Genomic DNA, 13,656 nt, shown 5'->3' on the forward strand with positions numbered 1-13,656 from the left:
TAGGAATCAATTCCCTTCTAGCAAAGCATGTAAAGCGTGGCAAAAATACATTTCTGAACTCCTGGTTGACGGAGATGAACTTTGTGACGCTAGCCATAAAAGGTGCGGGGGGCAGGGGGGCTTTTAATTCCTGAATGCATTAAATCAACGGTCGCATTATACGTCACTTATCTTACATTGCAAGTTGTACGATCATAGGGTCTTAGTATTAAAATGTCATTAACTAAAGTACCTTACAAAACTATTGTTTGGGAAACAAGAGAGAAAGAGAGAGAGAGAGAGAGAGTGTTTGTAGGTTCAGGAAAGTATATATTTTACATTTGATAATGCATTTATTTCAGGTGACAACAGTCATATCTATGCATTAACGGTGATGCTGGATGCAGTGACAATGGAAGTAGTGCAAAACAGTCATGCAATGATTTATTTTGCGATATTATGGCTGTATTGCTTGTTGTCAATAAACTAATAAGCATCCCATCTTTTTCAAGATTCATTAATGTACTTGGCAAAAATATTCACTACTTGATCTGGCGACATGTTTTGAAAATTGGCGACAAAATATTAAGGTTGGCGATTGTTTGGGCGACAACTTTTAAAAGCCAGAACTATCCCTATATATATATATATATATATATATATATATATATATATATATATATATATATATATATATATATATATATATATATATATATATATATATATATATATATATATATATATATAAATGTAAAGACGTATGATGTGATTTGTGTTTCAGTCGTGTTTTGAACACCGTTTCGATCAATCACGTACGAACCCTAAAGTCAGTGGCGCAAGTAGATTTAAACTCGAAGCGGTACGGTACCGACCCTGGACTCCGTCTTTCTGATAAGATCGTACCGACAATACATTTCTTACTGGTACGTCGTACTTCTCCGCACTGGCGTGCTAGAACCATTTCCTGAAGTTTACACTGATTACTTGCCCTCAAACGTAACATACAACATTTTTAAGGTACCTTGTATAGGATATGGGCGAATATAGCATAAATTAAATTATTTTTGGTTATGGTGAATGCATTTACAGACATTCCCCAGGTGACAACGAAATACACAATCTTCTATATCATGCATTGGGATTGATATACTTTTGTTCAAAAGATCCGTTAAGTTGAGACGGGAGAGGAAATAGTATTAATGGTTCTCAATAGGAGATGCCTCTCTAGTACTCCAATTAACTTTCATAGTTAACACTTGTAGATTAAATGAAGCAATTTCCTTCAATTAAAGCAGAATGCAGATTTTCTCCCGCTTTCTTGCTATCATAGACCAGTGTAATCTGGTTCAGACAAACAAATAAATAAACCGAGAGGTTAAGTCCTTATCAGAAAGGTGAATTGTTGTTTCTAATTTATTACCGCACAAGGAATGTCGTTATTGGTTTTACTTGCGGGTTAGAAAGATTTGTACACGTACACATTTGAGTAAAACATGTACATGTACAACTTTCTCTTACTTTAATATGTAGATCCGTCACCTACACACTTGAGCAAAATGTGTACATGTACAGATTTATCTTGCTTTAATATGTAGAGCCGTCACGTACAAATTGTGTAAATGTACACATTTATGTTACTTTGATGATGTATTCGGTCGGCTGCTATTGGCGATCGTATGAAAGTCCTTGATAGAATAAATACATCATACAACATAATGCTCTTACAATATGCTAGGTGTTCTCGTACGATCATTGATCCTGAAGAGAAAAGATTTGTATAATAACGTTAAATTGAATGTGTGTATGTTTTTACATGTGAAATATTGCACACTAAAAATGTAACGCGCTACTATTACCTAGAAGTATACTTATGCTATATACACGTGTGAATGATTCTATACGCATGCAAATAGATTAGATTTAGATAAAAAAAAACAGTTATTATAGTTATTATCTCATGCAGTATATATTATGTTTACAAATTTGAGAATAATATACTCAAACGAATTAACCGTCATAATATATTCAGTAAAATAATTATTACATTTTCCATGATTCTCGTCGTTTTTAAAATTGTTCAACAATTTTCATTTCGCTCTTTACATACTTCGATAATAAATAAATAAATAAATATCAAGATAAGAAATCATATAACTAAATCAGCTTCAAAGTATGATGTATTGAGTGTAATTTTCCAACCACGATAATGATAATTTGGGTACCTTGACAAAAGACTTATTAAGATAGTTTATGTTGTGATGTGGTTTACTTTATGTAATCGTCTTCATGATTTAGCGGGATCTCTTAGATGTGAAAACATGTTATATCATATATATATCCTTAGAATGTCACCAGCAGTATATATAGACATGCTGAATGCGTCATAACGTATGTAACTGTACCGAGATGATGTTGCGGATAATATTCACAATTGACAGATTTATTATTGATAACTCCTCAGAAACAGGGAGCTAAACATGTTGAAATAACATGACTCTAGGTCAGCAAATATGTAACAGAAAGAATTGAAACCAACACTTTTAGAAAAAATCAGGAAGTTCGGTTTTTCGCTACAGTACAAAATGAAAATTTCAGAATTGTGAACTAAATCCCAGTGAATCCTAAATAACCGATCACGAGTACATAAAATAGAGAAAGTTTCAAACGATATCGAATAGTCATGAATATCCTGATATAACACAATGGTGCAATCGAGACAGCATTCGAATGAATTCACAAAAATCCCAGAAGTCAACAAGCCCTTTTGGTAATTGTAATGAATATTTTAAATAAATAATTCATCTAGAATTATATCTGATGTCAGCAGAATATCTTCAAATTCTGGTCATGGATTCCAACAGACCGATATAGAACAAAAATGATTTATGTGTTCATCAAATTCCTATTTATACTTATTTTCACTTGACATACCCCGCACTAGAATATGAATCACTGCAATGTAAAATCATAGTCTAATTGTAAACAAGACTGGTATTGAACTCTTGCTACGTAAACATTATGTTTCCAACCTACAGTAACGGACAATAGTTAGCTACCTAAACATTCTGTTTACAACATGCAATCATGGACAAAAGTTAAGCACATATAAAAAATGAAACATAATTAACACCTTCCCTCAGAAAGAAAAAATATTTATACAATAAAGAGTTCTTTTACATATTAGTAAAATATGCATATGATATTATAATAATTACAATTACATAGGATGATGAATAGCACCTAGGTTGTTTGCTCAGAATATACACAAAATAAAGCTTGGATCGTCCGGTTACGAAGGATGCGAAGACGGAACGAGCCCTCACCCGCAAAAGTATTATGAACTAAAATAAGCGCGAACCAACCAGAACATCAAGCATATCCGTCTATGTACCTGACCCCCACCCTCTCCCCATTGCCCCACAACCCATAAGATAGTTTTGGATCTGCTTCTGCTTGTAAGCAAGACTCCAACATATTAACAGTGGTCGCAGTCTAAATGTACCTATCAATAGGTACAAAATTCGGGGTGAGTGTGCAGATAAAAGTGCTAACGTTTTTAAAAAGAAATGTTTAAAAGGGAATTTATATAGGTTTAGAGAAAATGTTAAAGTAAGAACAGATAATAGAAAATTAACACTATTTATAGAAACAAAATCCTAACAATCAGTATTATATCCTCATCTCTATGTGAATATGTTACCGACTATTTCATCCCTGTAATGAATATTTGTATGAAGGGAACCAATCACTCCAATAGTAAATCTATACATTTAACAAACTTCCTCCTTTTGAGTTTCATTGAACCCAGTCATACATACGATCTAAATGAACCCCAAAGACCATCGATGGAATACATCTAGTATATAGTAATTATGCTTTGCTAACTTTTCATGATGTCTTAATATTCTTAACATATCAAGGTAATAAATTAAAGTTCGTTACGGATTCTAGACGTGGGTTGGGGGGTAATATATTTTACTTTTATGGTGATTATATGGGTTACGATTTGAGATAAATAGCATTGTATATATATATCCAGTAATTTTGGGAAAAGGCATGCTCAACTGTCTGTCTTCCCTTGCATTAGTAGTACAAAGATTCTACCCAACTATTCATACTTCCAAGTTTAACGTAAGAAACATGTAAGCAGTCAGGTAGAGTCCCACAACAGACAGCGAGCTTGAGAGATGGAATTTGATCAGCGCAATTTTAGTCCACTACGTAACAGATGTCTTCCGTAGATGTATCTATCCATTAATCTTTTCATCTATTTTTCTTTCGTTACAACCGCTAATTCTATTGATATTCAATGATTATTGACGAAGTGACTTATATGCTATTCTAAAAAGCATCATCTTACTCCATATAACAAAATGTGGATTTACCTATGGTTAAACTGTAACCTAACTATGACGTACATTAGAGTCAAATAACACATTTTTTTTATCTTCTCCAGCGTTAAAGAATTTCATAATACAACGAGTTAACAGAACTGTACACATGTATAATAGTTTACACTTCAGTGTGTTTATGTGGTACTCAAATAAATTTCCTAAAACGATTTAGCATTCAGAAGGTAAAAATTCACTTGTGTGGCAATCAAGTTTTCTAAGAGTACAATGTACCTTTATTTTACAGACAAAACATGTGTAACTACGTTAGGGGTCTGTATTACCGTGCACAACAGTCATCAATTACTTCAAAGACGTTTTGTTGATTTGCATGTGTGTAACGATTTGCTTGCTTTTGTTTTGTTTTGTTTCCAGAGAATTTCCAATCGCTTTTTTTCCTAACGGCTGCCCAACTGAATTTTAATCGCATCCTTGTATCTGACAACATTTGCAGACCAAAGTCAGCTGGAGATGCCACCATTATTTATCTTTGGGTTTATTTATCTTCTAAATATGGTTTCATACTTCCTGTGACAAGCAGATAAAAATAATTATAAGTCTATTGGCAGTGGTCATTATTACTAAGTGTATTAATCAGTAGATTTGGTCTACTCGAGTCCAAATTTTCTTTTGTTTCTCCGTCGATTCCATTAGACTATTTCTATTTCTCGGCCTTGACAACAACGGTATACCGTTGCCCTTTGGACCTTGGTGCCAACTCATTGTTATTATCCCTAGTGATACAGAATTTATAACTTAATATACATTTCCTTTGAAGATACTAGAGTTTCTCCAGTTTCTCATCCATGCGACAGAGAAATCTTGCTTTCTCGCTAACCTTACCTTTCATATCACAGTCCGGTTGTCCCAGTTAGGTGGTCTAGGTCAAGGTGTCCAGGCGGTAGGAACTACTTTATCAAGGGACACCACCATTGTTTTCTTCTGCTTGGCTCGATGGAGGGGTTTTACAATCAAACAAACACCGGCACGATCAGAAATTTACCAAATATTGCTTGGAGGAGACAAACAAATAACTTAGAAATGAAAATTTTACTGGCATCAGTTGTGGCAAGAAAGCTTAAGCCACAAGGGAAAATAGGCCATGAACGCAAACTTGCCAAATTTGACTTCTAAATGCTGTTAAAAGTTAAACGTGAGGAAAATATATATGCATAATAGAAAACAATGTTCCAGACAAACCAGCTGTACATATCACTGGCAACAAAACTTATAACTCTATCAAAACTACCGAAAGCTCAGTAATAACCAGAAATGTGTTACGTCAAACCTGTTTTCTTCTAACTGTTAAACATCTCCATTGTGCCCCAGCTGAATCAAAGATTTACAGGCAATCAGAAATGACAAATCATGCACTTACCAATCAGAAGGACTCGTTTACCAATCCACACGTTACTACACAATGAGATTTTCATTTAGCATATCATTGCACTACTAATAACAACACTTGCCATATTTCCAAGACAGAAAATACCAATTATCAAAGAAACAGTGATCTTGAAAGCTCAGCACATGGTTATCCGCTAGAGACCGTTTGAGGGGTCTTTCATACATGGATTAATAGTATAATCAATATCAATTACAGCACCAGTACGTTACAATTTCACCTTCTCCAATGAAAATGAAAATTTTGTACGATAGTGATGCATATATATAATTACCCATGAATAATCCAACGATTCCGTTAATTGTCTTAGCGTCCTCGCCTAGAAAACAATGATTATACAACACCCAGATGAAGATGACACATTTTGTTTTATATGGAGACAAGAACTATACTTAGTAGGGTGATTTACTGTAACAGAACAATATATACTGTACAATAAATCAGCTACGATTGCAAAACATGTATAAATGAGGACTCTCAGTATCGTGGCCTGATTAGTAGATAGTGACCGCTCTCGATCATTTGTCCTGTCATTACAGATAATTGAATGCTTCTTTACTACAATTGTTGCAGCAAATTGACTATTTCAGGAGAGGAACTAGATATATGTAGATATATTGAAAACTGAATTTTAATTCTTGTATTTTCCAACACTTTTTATCTTTTCCGGCTGAGCGAACTAGTCAGTGCATGCAGTATATCCAGCTAATTATCAGCTTTTATTTAAGTGTGAGTGAAATTATGGATACCCCAATTTCTTTTCACGCTTTTGAAACTAATGAAAATAGTTGCATTTTAAAGGCAGTACGATGTAAAAGAGAAATCTACCATCACTGTAAGATTGTTAAGGCTATCCGACAGTAATAGTTTTGGTGCTAAGAACATCTATCAAGTTACCCTAAGAGTAAGGATGCAGGGCGGACCCAGATCAACCCCAACCGTTGTAAAGGGATTGTAAATAATGCTTTAGGAAAGTTTCTTTACATTCGAAGATGAGAAAAAGAAGGATAGGGCTATTATAAGACGGTGGCGCCTGTCGTTGCCTTGCTGAAAGAAAACGAACTAGAATGAAAAACAGACTGAAAATACAAATCTGAATGAAAAGGAAAAACTGACTTCATATTCCTTAGTTTATAAATGCTGTCAGTTTATTACTATTGAACATATGGACTTTTATGAGTTTATAACCTTTTCATATTAGTTAATATTATTGTCTTATTTTTTTTCCACCCCCTTTTCAATAGGCTTCTTGACTTTTAACACTGTATATCCAATGTACACTATCTTACAAACATTGCATTACCAAATATTATTGCAGCCTGTTAATTTTATTATTTCCGGTATTGCTGTTGCTTCCTCGCGAGGTTGGTGAAATTTTGTTTCTTTACTAATCCATCCATTGTTGACTTTCTCTTCTTCTGATATTACTTCTCTATTTATACTTTATCTTGTTTATAGTCTTCTCCTTTTCCTCTTTTGATTATTTATTTATTGATTATTCCTTCTTATATCACCTCTCTCGTTATTTTATGAAAGATAAATCGTCTATTTACATGCAAAATAAGTTTTCAAGAGTAATTTCTCAAAGTAATCAAGGGCATCTTTAATCCTGATTTTCCAAGGCGTTGGGAAAGCTATATTATTGTTGTTACCGTCTTAGTTACTACAATAAAACGAAAAGGTTGCACGTAGAATTGAACATGGAGGACAATTTGAAAAATGTTTACATGCGTTTAATAAAGTCAATGTTGTAAGTTTAAAACAAGAAGAATAGTCACAAATGTGGACGATTCTGCAAAGTTTCAGTTTTTATGCTGCAGGTACGTACGGGATTATTTGGATCAAGAAGACGGCGACGAAAGAAGAAATATAAGACAGGACAAAATATATAATGGAGATAGACGCTTCAAACCTACATGAAAATGGCATAAAGTAAGTTGATATGAGAGAAAGATTGGATTTTCAAAAACCACTATAAACGCTGAATTGTCAATACCCTAGAACCAAGATAGTATTTTAATTTCCAGTCGATATTTGCAGCAAATTTAAATCACAATGATATTTTACATTAATGATAGAGAAACGGATATGTATTCAATATAATGAATACAGGTATCTTTACTGAAAATTAGCGTGGAGACTGAAGTTGTAAATTTATACTTTCATCATTTTGACCTTTAACTAAGTGCATGTCTGCAGTGCATGCTATCTACATAATCAAGAACGGTTTCTTACGTCATTAATATTGCTTAATTCAAAGAAATATTACCGCTAAATCACATTTCAATTGCTTTACTCAACACTTTACTGAGAATGGTACGGACTGCAGATGAGTTCAGCAGAGTGTCATAAAATCATCGTTTAACATAATTATTCATGCGAGCGTATCATAGACCTACCAGTGATTCTTCTGTATTATAATCAAAACCTATTTCGTCTGTATAGACCCATTGTAAACATTACTTAACACTTATAGCAGTGTAACTGTTTTAGTAAAGGATTCTATGTATATTTTTACCATGATCATATTTATACTTTGACAACAGTGTTTCCAAAGAATGGCTTTAGTCTATGTTTACAAAATTCATTTAAATTTGTGTTATTAGAAAGAGGAAAGTGGTGTTTCGTATAAATCGTTGCATGTAAAGCAGTGTTGGTATTCAGTAGCATGATATAGATTATAATTCAGAATCTAAAAAAAATCATCTGAAGGAAAAAAATGAAATTTTCTTGTCTGCTAACATTTGTATACCATGAACACATAGTAATCCAAGAATATCTTAAAATTATCATTTGTAGGGAAGAAATCAAATTTTCTTGTTTGCTAACATTTGCATTCTTAGAATAAATAGTAACCAAGAGTATCTTAAAACTATCATCTGTAAGGAAGAAATCAAAATTTCTTGCTTGCTATCATTTGTATTCATCGAATACATAGTAACCAAAAGTATCTTAAAATTATCATATGTAGGGAAAGATCATGTTTTTCTGCTGCTAACATTTGTATTCTTCGAATACATAGTAATCAAGAGTATCTTAAATTATCTTCTGCAAGGAAGAAATCAAATTTTCTAGTTTGCATGCATTTTACACTTCGAACACGTAGTAACCAAGAGTATCTTAACATTATCAACTGTAAGAAGAATATAAAATTTTCATGTTTGCTAGCATGTTATTCTTTGAATACATAGTAACCATGATTATCTTAAAATTATCATCTGTAAGGAAGAAACCAAATTTTCTTCTTTGCCAACATTTGCATTCTTTGAATACATAGTTACCAAGAGTATCTTAAAAGTATCATCTGTAGGGAAGAAATAAAGTTTTCTTGTTTGCTAACATTTGTATTTTTGGAATACATAGTAAGCAAGAGTGTCATAAAATTATCATCTGTAAGGAAGAAGTCAAATTTCCTTGCTTGGTAATAAAGGAGTCGGCTATTACAATGCCACAAAATCACCTACAGACCGTTTCATACAAGAGCCACAGACGTTAAATGTTTTCACTTTTTTCAAATACAAAAGGGGAGGAAATAATAATAATAATAATAATAATAATAACAATAATAACAATAATACTATTCAGTTGCAACGTGCATACGTTGCTATGTGTCATTTCATTTTTCCCATTCACTACTTACATATTCCTCACAACCTTTCTTTTTCACGACAACTGAATGGAAAATGCAAAATTTATGAAAAATTGGAAGACATTTGTCTCATCATATTAATAGATAGAAAATGATTTATTCAGAGCTTCTGTTGTTTATAGTTGTTATTAAGGTAAACTTAGTATTGAATTTTCTTTAAAGAATTCTTGCTGATGTAGTATTGTGTGTAGGTTTTAGTAATATCATTATACTAAGAAATAAAGGTATGTAAATTTGCTTTTTATGTTTGCATTTCATGAAAAAGCTACTTCATTAAAGGTGTATTTGAGAACCAATTTTATGTTTTTCTCAAATTTTTGATATCGTTTGAAATCGTTTAATAACTATCATTGAGGAAGATAATGTTAAAGTTAAAAAAAAACAATAACAGTGACTTGTATGTACATGCACCTTTTCCAAAGGTGGGATTATTTCCTCCTGCCTGAAAAGTCTGTATGTCCCACCGTCAGTGATGCAATGTATTTCCTACAATATTAAAGACACATACTTGAAACATTGCAGTATAGCCATGGGTGGTCTTTGGATATTCACAGTGGTTTCAAACAGATGGTTAATATCTCTCTCTTTCTCTGTCTCTCTCTCTCCCTCTCTCTCTCTCTCTCTCTCTCTCTCTCTCTCTCTCTATATATATATATATATATATATATATATATATATATGAAATCGTTTAATAACTATCATTGAGGATGATAAAGTTAAAGTTAAAAAAATATAAACAGTGACTTCTATCTACATGCTCCTTTTCGAAAGGTGGGATTATTTTCTCCTGCCTGAAACGTTTGTATGTCCCACCTTCAGCGATGCAATGTATCTCCTACAATATTAAAGACACATACTTGAAACTTTGCAGTATAGCCATGGGTAGTCTTTCGATATTCACAGTGGTTTAAAATGGATGGTTAATATTTCTACAAAAATCTAAATATATGAAGTGCTAGCGGTGGAAATCTGAAAACTGGTTTGTGTCATCTTCACTGCCAGGACAATGACATATCCTTGGACATTTTGGTTGCAGTCTCTGGTCTTGCCCGGGGATAGTCCCAGTATGTATGTTGTCCCTGGGTCACAACTTGGAAACTGTTGAGTGTTGATATACCCACTCGAAAACAATATATAGGTTTGAAGGGAAAGAGGAAACAAATTAGACGTATGTCTAACACAGTGCTTAAGTTGTGTCTCTGATGATGTGAAGTTGACCCTGGCTCTTAAGCTGTAAATTGTTAATATTGTCCAAGAACGAATTTTACATTTAATGGGCAGGCACACACCTCTCTCTCTCTCTCTCTCTCTCTCTCTCTCTCTCACCTTCTCTCTCTCTTTCTCTCTCTCTCTCTCTTTATATATATATATATATATATATATATATATATATATATATATATATATATATATATATATATATATATATATATATATATATATATAAACTGTAATGCATGAACTAATGAAGTGACAAAGTTTAAGATCATATGTAACGGAACAAAAACAGACTTTAACATCTAAAGAAATAACTATAGTTGGTTAAACATTCTATAAGTATTTTCAGGCAAGTTCTTGTTTTGAGAGCTACCATAGCAACAATTAAAACGCCATTGCAACCAGGTACCACAGTACATATTTTCACGTCCCCACTAACACATACACAGGTAAGATTTTTATGAAAGCATTGTATGTAATATTTATTATGTCATAGTCTGCATACAAATTTGTGTATCTCGATCCCCTAGACAGATAGGTGAGAAACCTAACTTTCACACCTTCTACAAATCCACTTCATTTAATGTTGGAAAACGTTCAAGAAATGTTAATATGTGAGATGTTTTACTTAATGTTGTTTCGTATGCATCCATATCAACCAAATATATTTAAAAATCTATAAGTGCAGTTTAAGTCAAACATTACAAATAAAATAAACATTATTTACATTTTCTACAATTGTTATAAGTGTGGAGAACAAAATGCTATCTGCTAAGGGACAAACAAGTTATTTTGTCTGGAAGGAGGGGGACTTGGATTTATTTTCAAACCAGAAATATTTTTTTGTGTTACCTTAAGATGGCTAATTGTTTCAGTTAATATAATTTAATATCATATGTTCTCTTTGGGTATGGAGGCTAGAAGTTTATATATTTGGTGCAGAAATAGTCCACTCCCCCAAAATAATACATGGGAGGACATAGAGTCTAATTCAAAATGGAAAAAATCTCCCAACCAAGCTTAACCTGCAAAATTACTATCTTTTACAGTTATTTCACTCGATCCCAAGTGAGCTATATATGGTTCTCGTAAAGAATGTTTCATTTACCTCTTGATGGTTCTCTTTATTAATTAGAAATTTGTCAAACGAAAACGAATTTAATTTACTTTCGAAATGTATGCAGTAGAGCCCCAATAACTTGATTAATAAAAAAGAGAGCTAAATTTAAGTCTTGAGCAAAGTAGGGCGTTATCATTTTATTCATAGACCGCTCCGGTTTCTTAGCGGTTAGGGCTTCCGCCTCGGATGCGGGAGGTCGTGGGTTCGATCCCTGATCGAGTCATACCAAAGACTTACAAAAATGGGGCTAACAGCTCCCTCGCTTGGCGCTCAGCATTAAGAGGTTAGTGTTAGGACTGGTTGGCCTTGTGTCAGGATAATGTGACTGGGTGGGACATCATGATACATGTCTGCGGCATGATGCCCCAGTGCTAGACATCACTATAAACTGCCACACGGCAGACATCGTAGCGATATGACTGAAAAATTGTTAAAGCTACGTTAAAAGTCCACATCAAACATACACACACACATACACATTGTATTCATGACTACCTGTTTGTCAATGAATACTTTAGTATCTCTGCACCTTAATACCTACATAAAGTGCATCTTATGAGAATACAAGATTTTTCATTTGATTCTAAAATAGCAAAATAGGTGGGATTTAACCCTCAAATATCACTATGTTCTTCAGGTAGCGTCGGATATTGTTTTTTTTTTTTAAAAAAACATTGAGTGGTCCATGTCTGTCCTTTTGCATTTCAATTGCTCAAATGTCTTAACTGACTTACTACAACTCTAACCTTTTTGATTATATTGGTGCCCTTCACTATATGAGTATATATATATATATGCTCAGATGCTAATAATACATAACCTATCGATGTACATGTTCATTTTTGTTTCTGGAAAGAAAGCGGTTGTGAAGTTGTTTTAGTTATGATTCTAAAACCTTTTCGGTCTGATAGAAAATCTTTGCTTTATTTTAGAAACCAGAAGAACACTCAAGTTTTTGCTTATTATTTGTTTGTAGAACTAAATTTTAACATTTGCTTTAGGTATCCCTTCTGACAGATACACAAACAAACCATAAACTCAGTTCCTTCTGTTTTGTTCATCGGAAGAAAATAATAGATATTCTCTAAGTCCAGAACAACATGCGCTGTCTAATTCCGGCAATGGGATTGAGATATTCTTGCACAGAAGATCACTGAAGTCAACATTGAAGACGAGAACATTGTTAATGGTCCTAAATAGCAAATACATATCTAGTACTCCAATTATCTTTCATTGCTTCCACTGTGAGATTATATAAGTTAATTTCCGTACGTTAAAACTGGTGATGCCAAAGCTTCTCATTTGTAAAGTCTAAATTCCACTGTATTACTAATCGTATTATTAATGCTATTAAACTTACCTTCCAATGTGCAGAAAAGGAATATCCAGATGAATATTTTCATGGCCATCATATTGACTACCTTTGTTCAAATGGTAGCTGTAAGTGAAGATTATATCTCATACATCCGCTGTTGAATATAGTTGATATTATGTATATAAATTGTATTGCGTATCCCTTAGTACCACATAGAAACATTCGATAAATTAATTGGCAAGTGTATATTTTTGTCTACCGGTTTTATAAATTATGCAGTCAATAACTGCGACGTCTAGCAAACAGCAATATAACGCTCTGTCGTTACCGAGAACGATACAAGAGTGAATATATATGTGAACAAATATGAACAAATGTACCATAACGCCCCGGGTTTGCATACACTATGAGCGTGAACATCACCCCGGATCATACATGCAAAGAAGGAAGCCCGTATTCATAAAATCCTTATCATAAGTATAGCATATCCTTATTAATGTAGTCTGATGACAAACGCATCTTATCAACTCTCACAGCCGGAATTGATGTGATGCTTGCCCACAAGAATAATAGATC

At 33.3% G+C, this 13,656-nt stretch overlaps 1 protein-coding gene across 1 annotated transcript in view; it reads right to left on the reverse strand.

The window, feature by feature from the left end:
• The window catches only part of LOC149797334 (uncharacterized), a 109,602-nt gene extending 96,148 nt beyond the window's left edge, over window positions 1-13,454 (reverse strand). The window contains exon 1 of the mRNA XM_089962057.1: window positions 13,126-13,454. Within this exon, the coding sequence (XP_089818183.1) occupies window positions 13,126-13,177 (52 nt within the window). The 5' untranslated portion in view covers window positions 13,178-13,454. The remainder of the gene's footprint in view (window positions 1-13,125) is intronic.
• Window positions 13,455-13,656: the final 202 nt, after the last annotated feature.

Source organism: Sinohyriopsis cumingii, chromosome 6 (assembly GCF_028554795.1).
Source record: "Sinohyriopsis cumingii isolate HCF-2022 chromosome 6, ASM2855479v2, whole genome shotgun sequence".
In the NCBI taxonomy this organism is placed as follows: Eukaryota; Metazoa; Mollusca; class Bivalvia; order Unionida; family Unionidae; genus Sinohyriopsis; species Sinohyriopsis cumingii.